Source organism: Trichechus manatus, unplaced genomic scaffold (genome assembly GCF_000243295.1).
Source record: "Trichechus manatus latirostris isolate Lorelei unplaced genomic scaffold, TriManLat1.0 scaffold00059, whole genome shotgun sequence".
In the NCBI taxonomy this organism is placed as follows: Eukaryota; Metazoa; Chordata; class Mammalia; order Sirenia; family Trichechidae; genus Trichechus; species Trichechus manatus.
Window position 1 is genome coordinate 6,714,710 of NW_004443995.1, and position 22,934 is coordinate 6,737,643.

Here is a 22,934-nt window from a genome sequence, read left to right on the forward strand (position 1 = left end):
ATTGAGTCCTGCCTTAATAACACAACTGCCACCCGTCCTCCCTGATTAACATCATAGAGGCAGGATTTACAACATATAGGAAAATCACACAATACCAGAAATCATGACCCAGCCAAATTGATACACACATTTTTGGGGGACATAATTCAATCCATGACACTTAAATAGATTTTTAGCATTTTCCATGTATTCAGCATTTATAAGATAGAGACCATCTCTGCCCACGCATGTTTAAATAAATATATAAACAAATTAAATAGTTCGTAATAAGTTACAAGAAGGATATAAATAAGGTATTACGATAGCGATCAATGTAGTGGAGAGGGGATTCCATGGATAAGGTGGTCAGGAATGTCTTCTTGTGTTTACTTTTAAATTTTGATTTGAATAAATAGAATCAGCTAACCTTTGAAGAAGAAATACAACGGGCATGCTCATTAGAAGCAAGGTGAGACTTCCTCTTGATTGCTTTGGACATGTCATCAGAAAAAACCAATCATTAGAGAAGGAGTCATGTTTGGTAAAATAGAGGTTCAGAGAAAATAAGGGAAAACCCTCAATGAAATGCGTTGACACAGTAGCCTCAACAATGGCTCAAACATACCGAAGAACATGGAGATGGCACAAGACTGTACAGCGTTTTGTTCTGTTACACATAAGGTCACCACGTATCGTGCCGTGAGTTGGAGTTGACTCAATGGCAACTAACAACAACAACCTTTGAAAAAAGGAACAGCATATACAAAGACCCTGAAGCAAGACAGAGCTTCCAGTGTTCTAAGAAGTCTTGAAAGGCTGATCTTAGGATGAGGGTGTCATGAAATGAGGCAGAAGAGAAAGGCTAGATACCGATCAGTACAAAGTTGTGTTTAGGATTTTCATCTATAACCTGAGAGCATTAGACAATCTTGGAAGGCTTTTCAGCAGAGCAGAGATGTGGTCAAATTTACACATTAAGGTTATGCTGGTTCCCATGTGGATTAGATTGAAATGCAGACAGGTGTAGGACTGTTGTAGAATTACAAGTTAGGAGTCTGTGGTAGAAACCCAGGTGATATATGATGATGATAGTAGAATTAAAGAGATGCATCTTTGTTAGAGATTTTTTTAGGAGATAGAATTTATGCAACTTGAAGATTAGTTAATTGGGGGGATGATGAGAAAAGAAGGTATTCAGTATGTCTCCCTAAAATTCAGCTGAAGTTGCTCAGTGGCATTTACTGAGATTGGAAACACTGGAGGAAGAGCACTTGTACATGTTCTCCATTCCCACGGCTGGGGTTAAGGAAAGGAGATGAATGGACAGAATAGAAGTTTAGTTTTAAATCTATTGACATTGAAGTCCCTGAGAGATGTCCAGACTGAAATGTTGAATAGGGAGTTAGACATAAGGAGATATATTTAGAACTCAGAAGAAAGGCCTAATAACTGATAATTTGAAGTCATGAGAGGGAATGAACTCATCTGGGGAGAGACTGCAGAATGGCAAGAGGAGCTAGAACTGCATCCTGAGGAACCTCAACATGTTAAAGGTTAGTTAGAGGAAAAAGACACTCCGTTCACCAGAAAACAATAACAGAATCGACAAAAATTAGAAAGAGAGGAAATCCAGGGAATTGTGATACCAAGGAATGATATTTAAAGAAGATAATGTCTTGATGACAGTGCAGTAAGATATAGACTGAAAATTGTTCGTTGCATTTAACAACATTATAATCCTTGTGGAACTGAAAAAAGAGCAGTTTTGATGAAGTGGGGAAGTCAAAAGCCAGTTTAGATTGGTTTGAGCAGCCAAGCTGGAAGTCTTAGAAGGGTATGGTTGGAGAGTGGGATATTGAATTACTAATTTTGAGGTGGGGGGCAGTTTCTGATGATTTCATGGTCCTGAATGACTTTGGAAGACAATGAAAATGAAGTAATAAAAATAGTCACATTGAAGCAGGACTTCCAGCTATGGCCAAATGAGAATGGCAACAAATCCACTTTTCAAGAAGTTGGATAAAATTGACCAAAGTAATTATTTCATAAAGTGTCCTGGAAATCAACCAAAGTCATACGATAATCTGAGAAGCATTTATTCTTGAAATACTGTTGAACTTTGGTTAAGAATAGTAGGAGTTTGTGGCATTCTTGCCTGGGCTGCTCCCATCCCCCACTGCTCTGTCAGTGCAGAGATTCTGCTAGGACAGGGCAGCCCATGAAGAGCAGTGACTTCAGTGGCCATGTTGCAAGTGTCTCCATTTGGAGCACTGGGGAATGCCCATGCCTTCAGTGTTCTAAATAGAATTGATGATCTTGGTGGTAGCTGAGAAGGGAGGGACGGAGGTTCACTTAGCCTGAGGTTGCAGTTGTGGTTTGGGTGGACATATCACCATCTGGGGCCACATGTGTATGCAGTAGAGACCAGACAGTGCCCAAACTATTCATATACTACTGGCTAATCCTGACACTGCACACATATACAGAGAAGTCCCAAAAGGGTCCAGTGAAAAGTAAAAGGTGAAGTAGACTTGAAAATAGCTTGAAGTTTGAATATGTTTTTCTAAGCACATACAGATCCACTGGCGAAAGCCTTACAGGCTTTAGATGCTTGTGCACAGCTACTGTGTAATTATTGGCTTACTACTAACTACACAGACAAAGGGGTGATTTGAGGAAGCCAGGCATAAAAATAAAAAGAATAAACAGTCTGAGCAGAGATAGCAGCAGCTTCACACTGTGGGGAAGACAGATTTCTATTATTTAGCCAAGAGAGATTACTAAACACGGAAACAGAATAACAACAACATTCAGGGGGAAAAACCAGAATCCGGAGCTGCTACAATATATTATTTTAAATGTTCAGTTTTCAGTAAAATATATATATGCAAAGAGACAAAGTGTGATCTGTACTCAACAGAAAAAAAGCGATCAATAGGAATTGTCTGTGAGTGTCCCCAGATGTTGGTTCTAGCAGACAAAGACTTCAAAGCAGCTGTTATAGTCAAAGAACTAAAGGAAACTATGTTTAAAGAATTAAAAATCCAAAAAAAAAAAAAAAAGTATGACAACAGTGAATAAACAAATAGGCAATCCCAATAAAGAGATAGAAGATACAAAAATGATTGCAGCTGCTATTTGACTCAGGCAACAGTGTTGGATCTAGGGACAAAGAGCATATTAGTGGTTGTTCCCCCCCCACCCCCACACAACCTTTTGAATCCTAAATTTTGAAAATAGGTCTCCCACCCCTTTTATCGTGATCATTACCCAGGAAGAAGTCAAGAGGAAATGATCTTGTTTTGGAAGATGGCTGAATTCAATAACCAAACTTAATTCCAAGGTGTGTGGACCAGGAGGAGATGAGGGAGATAGAGTCAGAAATCTTTTTTGAGTCATTTTTTGAGGAGGTTGAACCAGCCTCTTCAATACTGGATACCTATGTGTGGTAAGCATAGCGAAATGGCTATCAACTTTTTGGACTTCACTCCAATGCTGGGTTGCTTTTGTGACAAAAGGCACACAGTTATCATACTGTCAATATTTGGGAAAGCCAAAATCATGACACAAATTAGTTTCAGTGGCCACAGTGGTATGGCTACAGTCAGCTAATCAGATTGGAACAATAACACCATAGCCTGAAAAAGTGTCAACAGATGTGAGGCACCATTAATAGCCCCGATGTGGTTAAGCTTCAAGGAACAGGCAGGGCCAGTGCCCTATGCTTGATTCCAGTAGATTGTTTCAGAGAATAGGCCCTTACCATGGGCATCTACATGAGTGACCTAGACTGTCTGATCAGTAGCCTTAATTTGTTTTCACAGTTCGTAACCCCAAAGATAAATGTCTTTAATCTTCCAGTCTATAGTATTCTAAGTAACAGACCAAATACTTAGGCCATTGGAACAGACCAAGAGTCAGTAAAAAGATAACAAGCTTCATCAAGGTCAGAGCAATGAGAATGACCTGGAGATCTACTCATTATGTAGAGTGACCTTGTCCCTTTTTGGTTCTGCATATCTGGTGCTGAGACTGAATAGTTGCAACAGGCGATCAGACCCAATGTGATTTCATCTTACCTGGACCATCAGCCAACTAGGCCCAAGAATTTAGGGGAAGCTCTGTGAAACAAGGCATCATTGAACCAGTGGCTATGCTTTAGGCAATGGAATGGGGAATAATGTTTTCCCCCAGTGGGGTAACTACCTCCTCTTCATAGAACATTGAGATGACACTAAAACCAAGCCAGCTATAACCCTGAACACATTATTTCCATTTGACTAACAAGATTTGCTGGGCTCTTTCTTTATTGTTCATTGAAACTGAGTTGACCCACCCTTAATGGAGATGTCAGACTGAGAGTCATAGTTGTCTATGGTCGGCCTTCAGTTTTAATAAGAGCTTTAGTTTTAATAAGAGCAGGTCAGTAGCTGGTAGCCCTGTCAGTGAGGTGATGAGTCCAAAACCTTAAGGAGCAGCTCTGGATAAAGGTTGCATCTCTTTGCCAGAGATTGCAGTGGCAAAAATCATCAACCACAAATTATTAGGGTTGTAGGTCCCAGAGTTAGCACACCACAGCTTGCTGGATGGCTTCCAACGCAGCCTGTTGGTCCAGACCCCACACAAATGATACTGATTTGCAGGTTAGCTAATATAAAGAACCAAGCATAATGCCCAAGTCCAGTTAGGTATTGGATCCCAGTAGTCATTTCACCAAAGAAGATATACAAAAGACTGATAAGCACATGAGAAGATGCTAAACAATATACATTAATACTCACTAGAATGGCTGAGGAGCCCTGGTGGTGCAGTGGTTAAGAGCTCGGCTACTAACCAAAAGATTGGTTGTTCAGATTCACCAGCAGCTCCTTGGAAACCCTATGGGGCAGCTCTGTCCTGTAGGGTCACTATGAGTCAGAATCAGCTTGCTGACAGTGGGTTAGAATGAATATGATAAAAAGTTCTTATAATAGCAAATATTGGCAAGAATGTGGAAAATTCGGAAGGTCATACATTGCTGGTTGGAATGTACAATGATAAAGCTTTGGAAAGCAATTTGACAGTTCCAGCAATTCTACTCTTAGGAATCCACCCAGGAGAAATGAAAACATATGTTTATACAAAGACATGTACATGAATGTTCGTAGTAGCATTAGTCATAGTAGCCCCAAACTGGAAACAATTTAATACTGCTTGACCAGTGAATGGATGAGCAAAAGGTGATATATTCATGCAGTAGAGTCCTATCAGCAATAAAAAAGAAGGAACTAGTGATACATGCTACCACGTTGATGAACCTCAGAAACATTATTCTTAGTTTCTAAGAGGCCTGATGCACAAGACTACATAATGTGTTTTTCCATTTATTAAATGTCCAGAAGAGAAAATTTATAGAGCCAGAAAGCAGATTAGTTGCCGAAAGCTGGGTATAAGAATAGGGATTAATTATAAACGGGCACAAGGCAAGTTTTTGGGGTGATGGAAATATCCTAAAATTGGATTATGGTAACTGCAGAACTCTATAAAATTACTTTAAATATCATCGAATGGTACTCTTAAAGTGGGTGAGTTTTATAGTGTGTAAATTATACCTCAAAAAAGGTTAAAAAAAAAAAAAAAAAAACCGGTTACCTTGTCTTTGGTGATAGGAGGAGCTGTGTCAGCATACTTCTCTGAGGCTTTAGACTATGAATGTGACAGTCTTGCCGCCTGTTTCCCACTACTACTTAGTATTGGTCAGTTGTATCCTTTGGTGTGTACATTTCATAAAGAGAGCACAGAAAACGTGGTCTCCCAGTAAGGTGTGTGAAAAAGCTCAATAGTTTCTATTACATTTATCCCACCTCATGAATAATAGTTTAGCAATCCCTTTCTTCTTGTTACAAAGGATGTGCAAATATAATATTTAAATTTATGGTGTACAGGTATGTTACCTTTAAGTGATGACTTAAAATTAATGAAAGATACGTGAATACATCTTTTATATGTATTTTTCAGTTCCTACAATTCCTTCTTTTTATATCAGTTAAGCAACGAGTTATTAATCAGAAAATAAGAACCTGTATGGAACCTAGGTATTGTAATGGCATTGTAAGGACAGCTTACCTGAGTAAGTAGAACATGTATAATAGACATGTGTCTAGTCCAGATAATTTGTCTAACCATTAATTATAGATTGAAACATTTCTAGTATCATTAGCATAATATGGATAGAACTTTTCAAAATTATACAGATTTCATTATGAATGAAGAAGCAGAGATACTCATGATTTATTATGGTAATATAATCTTAGGCCTAAATTGACTCTACACTGAATTCTTTTTTCTTGCAGGCGTATCTCATTAGCTAGTCCACGTCAGCTTTTTAAAGCTTCTAATATGACCCAGCGATGGCAACACAGGGAGATTTCAAATTTTGAGTACTTGATGTTTCTCAACACAATAGCAGGTAATCTAAACCTACAAGTTGACTTGTTTCAAACAATAAATTACTAATTAAACTGTTTTGAGTAGATATAAGTAGCTTATTTTTATTCACATTATTACTACTAAAATACCTTATCAAGTGTAATTTGAAAAGAGCCCTGGTGGCACAGTGGTTAAGCACTCAGCTGCTAAGCAAAAGGTTGATGATTTGAACCCACCAGCCGCTCCTGAGGAGAAAGATGTGACAGTCTGCTTCTGTAAAGATTACAGCCGTGGAAATCCTATCGGGCAGTTTTACTCTGTCCTATAGATTTGCTATGAGTTGGAATCAACTCAGCAGCACACAACAACATACAACAACTGGGAAGTAAAACCCTTCCTGGTATGGCACACTTAAAAAAAAAAAAAGCAGTATAGACTATTAAAGCAAGCAAACAAACAGAAACCCAATAAAACATTAAAAAAATAAAATTTTAAAAGAGAGTAATTTGATATTAGAGTTTCCAATTTTATATATAAACAACTGCTTGAGAGAAGTTGAAAACAGGTATATAAACTTGTTTCTAAAAACGAGAAGATAAGAATTTGCAACTATTTAATTTATGGAACAGCAGGAATGAAGAACCGTGTAAAATCTGAAGAACCTATTAATAACTTAATTAGAAATGTGTTATATGATGAAACAGTGAAGTGCAACACAGAAAAAGGAAAACTGTGGGTAAAATATTAAATAAGAAATACTTGTATTATGACTAGTATTTAGAAATTTGAAAACCAAATGGCCCCACACAAGGTCTGTATCTTAGTTTTCTACTGCTGCTTTAACAGAAATACCACAAATGAGTGGCTTTAAGAACAAAAATTTATTTTCTCTCAGTTTCTGTTCCTCGGTTCCTTGGTAGACCTTCCTGTGGCATGTGTCTGCCTGTTTTGTGCTTTCTTGACTCAGTGTCTATGCTGTTCTTTTTATATTTCAGAAGTAATTAGATTTAGGACACACCCTACATGGAAATGGCCTCATTAATATAACAAAGAAAACACTGTTCCCACCTGTGGTTACATCGACAGGCATAGAGGTTAGGATTTTAACACACATTTTGGAGGGACACAATTCAATCCGTAACAGTTTGGAATCATGTAATGTCATTGAAACTCACCCACTGAAACTGTTTGCTTTGAAAGAGAGTTGAGAATAGAAATGCATTGTTACTTTTGATTTGTGGTAGACAGGTTAGTTTGAGTACAGATGTATTTATGATTCTAGAGCAAATAGGTATAAATGCACTAAAAGAAGTACCAAGTCCTATACGATCGCTGTGAGTCGGAATCAACCGTATGGCAGTGAGTTTGGTTAGTTTTGATGGGGATGAAAAGGACAGGAAGAAAGGGGTATTATTTTATATTCATCCACTTGGTGGAAGTGAGGAGAAAATTAGGAAGGATTTCATGTTTGTGTAAGAACATATATTGCTTTGAGTAGCAGAAGTAGTTGGGAGGTTAGAAATCATTCCATGTAAAACTGAAAACATAAACGTGCAAATGTAGGAAACTATGGCGTATGCTTACAGAACAATAAATTAATGGTATAGCTTGTGTGTGTGTGTGTGTGTAAAGTATATATGCTGTGCTAGCTTCCTAGGGCTACCATAACAAAATATCACAAAGTAGGTAGCTTTAAAGGACAGAAATTTATTTTTTCACAGTTCAGGAGGCTAGAAGTCTGAATTCAGGGCTTCAGCTCTAAGGGATAGTCTTTATCTCTTTTAGCTTCTGTTACTCTGGGTGTTTCTTCATATTCCTTGACTGCTTATAGATCCAGCTTCACACAGCATCTGTCTTCCCCTGTGTCTGTTTTCCATTTTTATAAGACACCACTCAGAAGGAATTAGACTTAGGACCTACCCTACTCATATGGCCTCATTAACATAACAAAAGATAAGCCCTATTTCCAAACAGGGTCACATTCACAGGTACAGAGGTTAGGACTTCACCATGTTCTTTTGGGGGACACAGTTTAATCCATAACATAAGCATAAAGATAATAAGAAAACTAGAAAGGTGGTTTACAGACAGTACTGTAGAATATTTGCTGTCAATTTGAGGAGTTAGCAGTTACTTCATTGGGGGAACTTTTGTAAGTTTTTGAGCAAAATGAGTGATATTAGAATTGTATGGAAAATTAACCTGGAGACAGTATGTAAAGTGAATTGGACTGGAGGGAGACTAGGCAGAGAGCAAAGTTAGGAGGCAACTTTGTAATGAAGGCCTGAACTAGAGCAGAGACAGTGGGAATTAAAAAGAAAGAGCAACTACTGTGAGAATTCATAAGGCACAAACCATTTGACACACAGCTGACTGAATGTGGAGAAAAAATGTCAGAAAAGACTTCCAGGCTTATGGCCTTTATCGCTGGGAAAATGATGGTGCCATTAACGGAAAATGATGGTGCCATTAACAGAAAATGAAGTCAGGAAAATTTGATCTAGGGAAAGACGGTAGTTGTATGGTGATTTCACTGTGCTAACAAGACATCCAAGTTAAGATTTCAGAAAAAGATTTGTTGGAAGTATGAATCAAAGAAGATATTCAGAACTTCTAGATAGTACATTGGATTCCAACTGCACAGAGAGGAAATCACCAAGATAGAGATAAGATTGTCAAGGCAGAGAAGACAGATAGCAGTGAGATAAGATCTTGGGGAATACTCTTGTGTATGAGAAGAAGAAAGAGAGAAAGGTAGTAAAGGAGAGAAGAGAATGAGTGATCCTAGGCTTACAGAAACAGTAGTAGGAGAACTAAGGCAACCAAATGTCATGATGCAAGGGGAAAGAGAGAGACAAAAGTGTTGGTCACCTGTTTCAAATGTTTTAGAGAGATAAGGGGAAGTGGAAACCCTGGTGGCGTAGTGGTTAAGATCTATGGCTGCTAACCAAAAGGTCCGCAGTTTGAATCCACTAGGTGCTCCTTGGAAACTCTATGGGGCAGTTCTACTCTGTCCTATAGGGTTCCTATGGGTTAGAATCGACTCTACGTCAACAGGTTTGGTTTTTTGGTTTACAGGACAGGCTCGGGTTTGGCATTTTGGGATTTGTTGATTGTTTTATAGATGTTTATTTTAAAAGTAAGGAAAGAAGGTTGATTATAAGGAGTAGATGGTTGGAGATGAAATGAGAGCATTAGACACAGATTATTTTTTTAAGTGTGATGGTGAAGACAGGGTAGTTTAAGGCAGGAAGGAGAGACCATAATAGAGGGAGAGTGACAATTCAGGTTATGAGGGAGATAGGTTCAAGAGCTCAGGTGAAGGAATACTCTTAGCAAAAAAGGTATATATTGTTAGAGAAGTGGGGAAGAGAGGGAATATTATGAAGAATTACAAATATACTGAGTTAGAGAAGAAGTTGAGGAGCTCACATTAAAAATCCAAGTTTTATCAGTAAAGAAGAACACATCTCACAGTTGAGAGAAAAGAATGAAGACAGTTTGTATAGTTAATTGTAGTGGGGCATATACAACTAGTGACTAAAAGGATTTTTTAAGTAGTAGTGAGAGACGGGTACAATTTGTATGTGGTGAATCAATTAATACATATTGATTGAATGCACGGTAATGACTATGGAAGTTAAACATTTATGAAATGGTTTACTTTGAAATAGCTTCTGTTGTGCCTACAATGTCTTTTAAATATATCCCCTGAATATTCTTTTTAAAAAAAGTATCAATGACTTGTTTGAGATGGTTTTTATACATATTCTGTAACATGTGTGGCTAAGCCAGGTGTTAAGGTCCCTTTTACACTATTATCTGTGACATATATAGGTTCTCATGATATTGTGATGCCTTTCCCAAAAAACAGTTAGTTGATAGGAATTCAGTAACTATATATTGAGTGTAACTTAATTTATAAAAGCCTAATCACACTGCACAGGTTCATCCTGTTTTTTCGTAGAACAGTAAACTTTTGATTTTTTCAGATTAGTTAAGCAGAAGGATCAAGATGAGGATTTTACTGTTTACTAAAATCTCATTCAGAAGGACAGGGAAAGGAGGGGGTAGAGGGAACCAAATAAAACTCTTTTTGTCACTTTTTTTCTGGGAAAAATTAAAATTATTGCCAGAAATATGTAGTGCCCACATAATTATCTGTGAATTAAAATTGTCATTGTTATTCATGTTTTTTAAGACTGTGTCTTTGTTATCTAGTGCTGCTATAACAGAAATACCACAAGTGGATGACTTAAACAAAAAGAAGTTTACTCTCTCACATTTTAGGAGTCTAGAAGTCCAAATTTAGGGTACTAGCTTTAGGGGAAGGCTTTCTCTCTCTGTTGGCTCTGGCTCAAGGTCCTTGTCATCAATCTTCCCCTGGTCTAGGAGCTTCTCAGCGCAGGGACCCTGGGTCCAAAGGACACATTCGGCTCCTGTCTTTTATTTCTTGGTGGTATGAAGTCCTCATATCTCTCTGCTCGCGTCTCTCTTTTATATCTCAAAAGAAATTGACTCAAGATACAACCTAATCCTGTAGATTGTGTCCTGCCTCATTAATGTAACTGCCTCTAATCCTCCCTCATTAACATCATGGAGGTTAGGATTTACAACACATAGGATAATCACATCACATCACAAAATGGTGGACAGCCACACAATACTGGGAATCATGGCCCAGCCCAGTAACACACATTTTGGGGATACACATTTCAATCCATAACAGACTATTTCCAGGTTAACCAAAGAGGGATGTAAATCTTTTACCCCAGTAAGCTTCAACCCTAAGAAGAATAAAGAAAAAAGTTAAAAACATGAGATCATAAAGAAGGCTTAGATACCAAGAGTCTGTGTAGAGAACTGCTTTAATATTCAGCTGTAGATTATGATATGACGTTATATATTTAAGAAAGCAAAATGAATGGAGATGATAAAATACACAATAAGAAAGGAATTCAAATAATATTAATATACTTGTGTCGCTTATATTTTAACTATAGAAGTCTGTTCACATTAAATATAGCTAAAAATAGGTTATAGACTAGTAAACAATGGAGCTGGTTATAGACTAGTAAACAATGGAGCTGGCATTCAAACACCAGGATTTTGACTCCAGAAACAATGTTCTCAACCACTGTACTGCCTCCCTATAGTGATGATACTCAGGAAATGGCTGTACATAAAGTAGGGCTACATCATCCTTTGCCTTATTCTTATTTTTAATAGATCTTAGTGTGCCACTTAATGTCATTACTTTAGAAGAAATACAGAAGAATTGGTGGCAGCATTTGGGGGTGGAAGAAAGCAACATTGATAATGTCATGCATTGTATTTGGAGTATCATAGAATTAGAGTGCTACCACAGCAATTTTAGAGTTACTAGTACAACCCTTTATCTTACAGATGACTACGACATCCACAAAGGTTGTGTCACTTATATTTGGTTGGTTGGTTACTTGGTGGCAGAGAAACCATTCTGGCTTTGAAAAAACTGTATGAAAATTGCAAATTGTTTTTTAAAGTCTTAAGAAAGAATTTTATTTAGGTAGGCTTTCAAGTAATAAAAAACAATTAAGTGTAGTTTATGAGTACAAACTTGAGGCTAGACTATCAGGATGGAATAGGGTTTGACCATTACTAAATGTGTGATTTGGGGCAAGTTACTTAACCATTTGTGACTCATTTTTTCACCTAGAAAATGAGAATGATCCTAATTTCATGATGTTAGATAGGACATCATGTTTTGCAAAATAGAGAGGGTCAGCGAAAATGAGGGAAACCCTCCATGAGCTGGATTGACATAATAACTGCAACAATGGGCTCAAATATACCAAAGACTATGAGGATGGCGCAGAACCTGGCAGTGTGCCGTCCTATTGTGCATAATGTCACCATGAGTTGGAGTGGACTGGAAGGCAACTAGCAACAACAACAACATTGTAAGGATTAAGTGAGAGAATGTATGGAAACCACTGAGAACAGTATCTGACACTCAATAATTGTTAGTTGTTCTTATTGTTATTTTTTAGTAAATTAAATTCCTGAATCTTTTTAACATTTTATTATTCTAAATTAAGATTTACTATTTTTTTTACCAACTAGGGCGGAGTTACAATGACTTAAATCAGTATCCAGTGTTTCCCTGGGTGATTACTAATTATGAATCAGAAGAACTAGACCTTACCTTGCCAAGCAACTTCAGAGATTTGTCCAAGGTAATTTTGCAGTAATCATCTCAAATATAATTACCTTTTTTCCTTCTTTTTAATAATATTGTATTGTGTTTTCAGTGAACGTTTACACAGCAAATTACGTTCCCGTTTGACAATTTCTACACAAATTGTTCGGTGACCTTAGTTTCATTTTTCACATTCTCTTTAATTGCATTCTGGTTATTCCCTTTCCATTACTCTAGTTTCCCTGCCCCCTTATCTTCTCATCTTTGCTTTAGAGTGATTGTTGACCTTTTAGTCTCTTTTTTTCATAATCTCTGTCTCTCTTCCCTCCATCTCAATCTCTGTCTCTTTCCCCCCTTCTCTCTCCACTTCTCTATTTCTTTTTTTTTTTCATTGTGCTTTAAGTGAAAGTTTACAATTCAAGTTAGTTTCTGATACAAAAGTTTATACACATATTGTTATGTGACCCTAGTTTCTCTCCTCCGTTCTACCCTGGATTTCCCGTGTCCATTCAACCAGCTCCTGACCCTCTCTGCCTTCTCATCTCGCCTCCGGGCAGGAGCTGCCCATTTAGCCTCATGTATCTACTTGAGCCAAGACGCACACTCATCATGAGTATCATTTTATGTCCCATAGTCCAGTCTAATCTTTGTCTGAAGAGTTGGCCTCGGGAATGGTTTTAGTTTTTGGCTAACAGAGAGTCCGGGGGCCACGTCTTCTGGGGTCCCTCCAGTCTCAGTCAAACCATTAATGGTCTGGTCTTTTTACTAGAATCTGAGTTCTCTACCCCACTTTTCTCCTGCTCTATCAGGGACTTTCTGTTGTGTTGCCTGTCAGGGTAGTCACTGGTGGTAGCCGGGCACCATCTAGTTCTTCTGGTCTCAGGCTGATGGAGTCTCTGGTTTATGTGGCCCTTTATGTCTCTTCGGCTAGTATTTTCCTTGTGTCTTCGGTGTTCTTCATTCTCCTTTGCTCCAGGTAGATTGGGACCAATTGATGTATCTAAGATGGCCGCTCACTAGCTTTTAAGACCCCAGACACCACTCACCAAAGTAGGATGCAGAACATTTTCTTATTAAGCCTTTTTTATGCCAGTTGACTTAGATATCCCCTGAAAAAATGCCTTTGTTTCACAGATTCATCGTTGTTATCATTGCATAGTATCAAATGTAATTATCTTATATATAAAAATAAATTTGGTAATCTTTAGTTATTTTCATTTTACTTTTTATCTTTTTAATATATTAATATATCTTTTAAATATTTTTTCAGTGTTCTTAAATTTAAAATAGTGAAAATGTTAATATACATGATTAACATGATGAGGATTAAAAATAGTAATGACCTTATATTCACTTTTCCATATATATTCAAGAAGACATTATCCTTCAATATCAGCTTTTTCTAAGGGTGTTAATAGTTGATGAAACATATGATGAAAGTCATGGGAACTTCCCAGTACTCCTACATGAAGACAAGTAAGCCTACCCAGCTTCAATTCTCCTTACTGGTCTTCCTGTTACCTTTTGTCCATCTCTGATCCATTCCTCAGTGAAGCAAAATGGATCCTTTTGAAATCTAATTTTGAATTAGATAACTCCAGTGCTTAAACCCTTCTTGACTTATTGAATGAAGAATAAATATTTCCTGATTCAGAGCTTTGCTATCTCTGCCTTTAATGTTCTGTCCCTAATTTGTGAACAGTTGACTTTTTCTCCTCCTCATAGAGACTATTACAGACTACCTTCTCTGATAATTTACCCCCCTTTTTCTTTCATACCAAACCAAAAACCAAACTGGTTACCATCAAGTTGATTCTGAATCATGGCGACCCCATGTGTTTCAGAATAGAGCTGCATGCTGTAATGTTTTTATTGGCTATGATCTTTCTTCCAGAACTTACTTGCAAGGTGCCTCTGGATAGATTCGAACCACCAACCTTTTGGTTAGTAGCCTAGTGCTTAACTGTTTGCACCACCCAGGGACTCCTTGTTTCTTTCACGGGAGCTATTTAAACTGCTTTTACATTTTCTTCTACCTACTTGGTTTGGTTCTTCTTGTCTCCCCCAGTAAGCTTCATAGTGATAGAGTTCTTGTTCACCATTATTTCCCACACAGCCTGTCACTCAATATATGTGTTAAATGAATTAAATAATAAAATATATATGACATTTTTCAAGTTATAAAATATTATTGTATTAAGATTTAAAAATACAAAAGCATGCAAATAAAAAAAATTAAATTACCCTTAATTCACCATATAAGCAATAAGGAATAATTACATTTTGTTTTATTTATTCCTGTCTTCTTTTTATTGATTGGGCCATAGTATATATACTAATTTTTAACTATAAGTATTTTTCCTGTATCTTGGATATTTTTCAAGAACTTTCCTTTTTTGTTCTGGACTATCAATAAATATATTATCTTGAATCACCATTTTGGAATATAAAATATGATTATATTCTTTTTTTTCCTTCAGGTTTATATTCAAACATATACAAATGTAGACAGAATAGTATAATAAATTCCCAAGCACCAATCACCCTGCTTCAACAATTATCAACTCATGATCACTCTTTTTTCATTTTTACTCTGTTTTCCCCTCTCCCATATTACTTTGAAGCAAATCAGATTGTTTCATCTATTAGTATTTTAATATGTACTTCTAAAAAATAAGGTCTCTTTTTAAACACAACCATAATACCATTAACCCATTGCCGTTGAGTCACTTTCAGCTAATAGCGACCCTGTAGGACAGAATAGAACTGCCCCATAGGGTTTCCAAGGATTGGTTGGTGGATTTGAACTGCCGTCCTTTTGGTTAGCAGCCAAGCTCTTAACCAAAGCACCACCAAGGCTCCATAATACCATTACCAAACCTAAAATATTAACAGTTGTTTCTTAATAATTTTTTAATATCAGATACCCGGTAGGTATCAAATTTCCAATTGAATTACAAAAGTTGATAAGTATCTGAAGTCTCTTTAAGTCACCTCCCAGAAGAACTAAAGGACAGACAATTGAATAGTGAATAGTAGGATAATCCGCATGGCTGGGAAGAAGTGGTGGGCTCCAACACTTAACTACATGTCTTATAACTAGTATTTCCTCTCCTATAAAGCAACAGTGGTTTCAATGCTACCAGTCATTCAAGTTCAGGAAGATGGACTTCTACCGTACTATTTTTTTTTTTAAATTAAATATTGATTAAAATAGGTGAGTTTGAAATTAATGTTATTTTAACTGAAATAATCAAGCATATCATATATTTGAAAATTGTTCTTTACAGATATAAAATAGTGGTGATTGTTCCCTTTGTAAAAGTAGCTCATTCTTTTTTAGTGCTAAGATCTGATGTAATGTTTACAGTGTGATTCAGTTTTCAAATATGTGTTTTGTATACACATTTTCAAAAATGCATTGCATACATAAAATGAGCTGCATCTGTATGCATAATGATTATAATAGAATTGTATTAAAATTTCTTCCATGCCATACATTTGGCAAACACTACTATTTGTTTAAATAAATTTTTGAAATCCTAGGAAATATTGTATGCAAAGCTTAATTTAGTACATGAATAGATCTTATCTTTATTCTTAAGTAAATAATATAGCTTGACTAGCTTAAAAATGTATTGAATTATTTATACATATTTATGTCTATTTAATGTCCCCAAAGCTGGTTTTCAGACTTTGATGCAAAGCTATAATTTTATTTGGTAATTTCTTCCATGCTACACAGGGAATTTTCTTTCTGAAGCTGAGTTAATGTAACCAACACCCTTTCTTTCTTTTTTTATCATTCTTTGAGAAAAAGGCTGAATGGGACAATGTAAAAAAATGTATTGTTGAAGGTATAAAATTATATACCATGTACAATATCTTCTTATAATAATTAGATCTTTACTGATAATGTACAAATTATTACAGTCAATATGTTGAGAAAAATCAAAATTACTTTAGTCTGAAAATCTTATGAAAATTAAATCTAATTTGGAAAAATGTCCTCATTTAACATAATAATATAGGGATCAGTTTTGAAGCTGATTTTTTTCCCCTGCTTTCCCAGGTGTTTTATCAGTAGTTTTAAATTTTGACTGATAGGAAGATAGATCTAACCAGGCATAGAGTTTGGAGTGGCATAAATCCATATTTAATAAATACACATTGATTTTATATTTTGACACCTTTTTCAAAGAGATAAGAATCAACATTTCTTTTTTTCTTTTCTTTATAAGAAATTATGATTAGGGCAGGAGTATATTTACAAAATGTCATAGCACAAAAACAAATTATAATGGCTGTTTTGATACCACAGCTTTCTTTCTAGACTACAGAGACTTTGCAACTGTGATTTTTTTTTTTTTTCCTTTATTTTGGAGAGTGATTGTGTAAACTGATTTTCTAGGAGAGAAAAACAAAGGTAATCTGAGGCAATCTTTTCTCTTGTACTTGATCATCATATTTATTTTGGAATATATAATATATACAACGTGTATGTGTACTGTAATCTGGATACCTATTGTAAAAAACTAGTATGTTCTTTGACTGAAATGCAGTTGATATCTCTTACTTCTAAATAAATATCCTCATTATCTCAGCTATACATTTCTGAAGGTAGGAACTTCCCACTTTATTATTATTATTATTATCTTTATTAACTAATATTTATTGAGGACGTACTATATACCAGGCTCTTGCCTAAGTGTTTTACATGTATTAACTTATTTATTCTGTATAAAACCCCTACAAGATAAGTAACATTATTATTGTCTTTTACAAAGGCAGACTCTTAGACACCATGAGGTTAAACAAATTGCCCAAGGTCACACGTCTAGTGGGTGGAATCAGAATTTGAACACTAAGCCAGTGTTTTTCAAACCACAGTTCACAATTAGCATTTTTAAAATGAGTGCAATAATATCGCATAACAAAAAGAAAGGAAACGTTAGTGTGCATCCCGTGCAGATCTTCTGCTTTAGGGGTGTGTTTGTGTGAGAGACAGAAGGAGAGGGAAACACTGCAATATCGTATACTGCCTTCTGCTTTTGCCACTAGTAGCTGAGTCTGTTTTAATGTTATTATATCCAGCTGCTTTTCATCTCTCGTCTTGAAATACACGGTAGAGTACAACCAGCATTCTATTGCTTGAAAAAGGAAAGCTTCTCTATTGCTTTCTCTGTCCCAGGTTATGTTCTAAGATTTTTTGACTAAGACTGTGTTAAGAAAAAGCTGAATGTCTGGTTAAAGTTGGAGAATCTCTGATGTTGCTGCTCATTTGTTTGTTTCTTTTCTTTGTTGGTTGTTTATTGAGTCCTCTTATGAGCCAGGGACTGTTAGTTTCTGGAGATGTGAAAAAATAAAAAGCAGGTGGATAGTAGTCTAGTAAAAAACAAAAAACTGAAGATTGGGAAAAAAAGAGAAATGAAAAGAAGCATTTTTTTTTTTTTTTTAATGATTAGCACTCACATCCTTAAGATGCAAGAAAATACTAAGAGAGTTTGAGATAGAAGGAAAGCAAAAATCCTCCATCTTTCAGCTTTAGAGCACAACCACAATTTGAGCTTCCCAGTATTCCGCCCAGAGTGCAGAGGCAACAGTAAATGGTAGAGGAAAGGGAGCCTGCACGACGATCTCCTGATTCCTGCCTGGCAGAATAGGGATCTGAGGAAGTTTTACTATCGTCATAGCTTCTTCAAACTGAATTTTAAATTTTTGGTCCAGGTCCCAAGAAATCATATTTGGTATTTTTTTGTTTATTTATTTTAACCTGTGTTACAATGCTGTACCATTCAGACCCTGTTAAACCAGCAGCTTCCCTTGCCCTAGTATGAATCCAAATGTTTCTGAAGAGTAAATTTTGAGATAACTGAAGAGAACTTAATGGCAAAGCTATGCTGAATTTGCTTATTCTTTGCTAAATTGCTACTGTTTGTCCTTAGTACAAATTGCCTTTATTTTCTCTGTCTTTCTCTTTTGTCTGATGAGTAAGTAGGGAATTTTCTCTCTCTGTCTCATTTATCCTTTATCATTTATATGTGCATTTTTATATGTGAGATATTTCTCTCTAACACACACATTTAATATACAGTACGCATCGTGACCTGGAATTGACTACCGACATTTAACTGTTGTTGATCAGACAGCACTTCTTTATCTCTTTAAGTTTTAAGTGCTGTTTCTGACGAATGCCAGTCCTTTTAGTCTGCTCTGCAACAGATACACCGGGAATCAATATACCATCTAGATGTCACTGCGAGAAAAGAACACTCTTTCTTTTTTTTGAGGGGGGTGGCACACAATATTGTTTAAACATGATAGATGTTACAGCTTTTCGTTTTTCTATTTGTTGGGCTTGAGTAAAACCAAATGAATTCAAGTTTAAAAAAATTATGATGCTACAACAATAAATAAAGGATCTTAAAGTGTTTAGATGAAATATAAATGCTGAGAAAGAAATTTAAAATTACCCTATGCTTAAGTTTTGAATGTTAAGTTTTGGCCCACAAAATACATTTAAATATTTTAATCTTTGCATCAAACATAGATGCTGTCATATGCCACGGTGATTTTGGGGATTGTGATATAAATCACATTTCCTAGCCTTGGAGTACTTACACTGTAATCAGTGCAAGAATGATATACAGAAAGTGCAGGATATATTTGTAGAGTTGTGAGGGAACCCGTAGTAAGTGCCTTCCACTAAACAGAGTTTTTATGTCTACTACTCTCAACAACACTGTGAGAAATGTGCTATTATCTTTATGTTACAGATAAGGAAACTAAGAGTTAGTGAAATTAAGGAATTTTCCAAGGTCATACATTTTCCAAGTGGCTATACTAGGATTTGAACTCAAATTTGTTCATTTCTGTGAACTAAGTGACCTCAGGTACAGCCAGAAGGAGTATTTTAGATCAAATACTTGTGTTTATATTCACTTCTTTCCACAACCCAACTACCCTTTTCCCTATCTTGGCAAAAAGCAAAAGATTTACTTTCTAGAGAAATTGTACCAGAGAAGTTACTGATTTGAGAACACCAAGCTCAGCAGAGGAAGGGTTGAAGGTAAGGGATGGAAAGCAGGAGGATTAACTGAAAGCTTTTAAGTACTCAGTGGTGAAGGCACCCAGACCCCTTGGCTGTCATGCTATCAGAACTGTGGCAGCCAGGCTTATACCAGCCCCACCCTGAAGACAGAAGATTCTAGTATTGCTCTTTGGACATACTGAATGGCTCAAGGAAAAAGGCCTAAAAAATACAAACGTTAAGGATCCTATTTGGAGCACACCTGATTTACAGTTGTCTGCCAGGTCACAGTGCTTCTTGTACTTGGTATACTTCAGTCAGCCCTTTTGTGCCTCATTCTTAAAATGAAGGCACAGACAAATATTAACAAACATGAAAGACAGTCTCTAAAGTGAAAGATGACAGAGACTGAGACGAACAGAAAAGTAAAAAGAAAGCAGAAAGGGGCAGGGGTGGTGGTGAACAGTAGAATTACTTACTACCCCAGAGAAATAACAGAAAATTGTTCCATTAATAGAACAAGAAAATGATGCTATGGAAAATGAACAATATATAACAACAAAGAGCAGTTATAAAAGTTAATAAGAGTTGGATGATAAGTGTAGATGTCTTCTAAAAAGAGCAGCACCACAGTAGGGGGAAGACAGCACAGAAGGATAAAGTTAGAGGACCAGAGCAGCACATTTTTAGATTTAGGTTGACTTGGTGAGTCTGCTTCCATTTTTAAGTACAGGGACCTTGAGAAAGTTACTTAGTTTTTTTGAGATCTATGTAGAAAATTGCTATTTACATTATATAATTCTAAAAAAAAATTTTCATGCATACATTGACCTTTTTGAACTTTAAATTACTACATGTTTAGTGTGGTGTGTTTAGTTTAAAATATGACTATGCAACTCCTTCTCCAGAATTTAATACCAAGTTCAGTAAAATGTGAACATATATATTTAAAAAAACATATTTTAAAATATATGTTTGTTGATGTTGTATTACATTTAGAAAGTTACTGGTTTTGTTTTTAAATTGGGGAATTAATCTATTTGTTTTGGGGGCAAAAAATACTTTTTAAAATTTACGTCTATCAAGGATTAGCCATATGTATAACAGTTTGGTTTTCCTTCTAGTAGAAGTTTTTAAATAACTCTAATGCAGAGATTAACCCTACACTTAATTTAAGCAGCTGCCAATGACATTGTTTTTTAACATTAGTTAGAAAATGGTAAACTGAAGCAACTGAAGTGGATTGTGGTTAATATTACTGTCAGGGTGATGAAGAATTCTGACATACATCAGCAACGCACTGCCAGTCAGTAGTCCTTCTCAAACTTAAGTATTTATTCTCTAATTATCCTAACTTACTATGGCGTGGAGTGACCATTTATTATTATCTATAAATGAATTATTTTGTTTATATAACATTACTAGTTTTATCCCATAATCTTTCGTATTTTCTTAGCTTAGTGCTGAGTGTACAAACTCAGGTAAATTAAGAGTAGGAAACATGTACCTACATAAAAACTATTTTCAAAATAACTAGAGGTTGAGTTGTTGATTTATTTTTAGTTTAATAAGTATTATTACTATACTTCTGATTTCAGACTGGAAAATTTTTCTTTTTATAGGGATTAAACTTTGCAACACATGGGGTTGCCATGAATCAGAATTGACTTTGTTTTTAAAGATAGTAGTAGGACATTGTGGCTTTGGTAGCACAGTGGATAAGTGCTATGGCCCCTAACCAAAAAGTCAGTAGGTCGAATCCACCAGCTGCTCTTTGGTGGAAACCCTATGGGGCAATTCTGCTCTGTCCTATAGGTTCGCTATGAGTCAGAATCAACTTGACAGCAACATGTTTGGGTTTTTTTTTTTTTTCCAGTAGGACATTTAAAAAACCTGTATACGTTTGTAGCTTTCTTTATATATTAGTAAGTATTGATACAACTTCTCATTCTTGTATTTCCCTGTGATATTTAAATTTTATTTTATGTGAATAAGTAGTATGCATTTCATAGTGGATAATATAATACCTTATCTTTTATTCTTGCCCAAAAGCCAAACACATCCTGTTTATATCAAATACATGTGCTTATTCAAATAATTGATAGTTAAATAAAATGTCCTGGGCACATTTTGTGTACATTATTCTGAGGAAGTGGCAGAAATAAAGATGAAAGAAATAGTCCCTACTTTCAGAGTTTTACACTTAAATGTATGTTAAATAGCAACCATTCATAGATTAATCAGAAACAGTTTATTTTTATGTGGCTTATTTTAAGACAGTCCCACTTTCAGAAGAGGATTTTTTTTTTTACCTTTAATATGAGTACACAATTTATAACATGAACCAAAATTTTGGAAGTGGAAAAGGGTAAGTTCTGAAAACAATAAAAAGTTTTAAAGTGTTCACTTATTTTTATTAAAAAAAGTAGTATGTGAACATTGATGAAAGCTAGAATATACAGATAAGCAAAAAAGTTTAAACGCACCATATTCCTGCCAGTTAAAGATAGTAATGATTAACACCTTAGCTTATATGCTTCCAAATATTTTTCCATACATATATGCACAATATACATAGATACACAAATGTTTATTTTTTACCAAAATGAAATCATATGTACTTTGTAACCTACCTTTATTTTTGTTAGTGATCTCCACCCTTTCAAGTCAATATATATTTTCATTTTTTCTAGTACTCATCCATATTCATATTTTCCCCGTTTCCCCCAAAATGTTCTGTACCCTTGGTTTATCCAAACCAGGATCCAGTCTAGGACTACACATTGCATCTGGCTGTTATAATCCTTAATTTCCCCTTAGTCTAGCACAGCCTCTTCTTACCTACCTTTTAAAAAAATATTCCTGACTTATTGGGGGGAAAAAAACAAGTCCGTTATCCTGAAGAAGATCCCCACTTCTAAATGTTTCTGATGGTTTTCTTTTCCTTCTATCCTATGTGTTTCCCTCAAACTGGAAGTACTCCTCTAAAGGATTGATGGATTCAAGTTAGACATTTTATCTAGAATGCGTCATAGGTGCAAGGTAAAGATTTTTCATTTTTTGCACATGGAAGTCCAATTGTTCCAGCACCATCTGTTGAAAAGATTATCTTGGCACCTTTGTTGGAAATCAGTTGACCATGTATGTGTGGGTCTGTTTCTAGACTGTTTTGTTCCATTGATCAACATATCTAGTCTTATACCAGTACTAGACTGTCTTGATTACTGTAACTTTATAGTAAGTCATAATATCAGGTTGTGTGTCTCCTCCAACTATGTTTTTCTTTTTCAAAATTGTTTTAGCTATTCTAAGTCATTTGTTTTTCATATAAGTTTT

At 35.7% G+C, this 22,934-nt stretch overlaps 1 protein-coding gene across 6 annotated transcripts in view; it reads left to right on the top strand.

The window, feature by feature from the left end:
* The window catches only part of LRBA (LPS responsive beige-like anchor protein), an 840,314-nt gene that overhangs the window by 601,088 nt on the left and 216,292 nt on the right, over positions 1-22,934 (top strand). For all 6 annotated transcript variants that reach the window (XM_023733554.1, XM_023733553.1, XM_023733556.1 and 3 more), the window contains 2 exons: positions 6,312-6,427; positions 12,493-12,605. In XM_023733554.1, the coding sequence (XP_023589322.1) occupies positions 6,312-6,427; positions 12,493-12,605 (229 nt within the window). The remainder of the gene's footprint in view (positions 1-6,311; positions 6,428-12,492; positions 12,606-22,934) is intronic.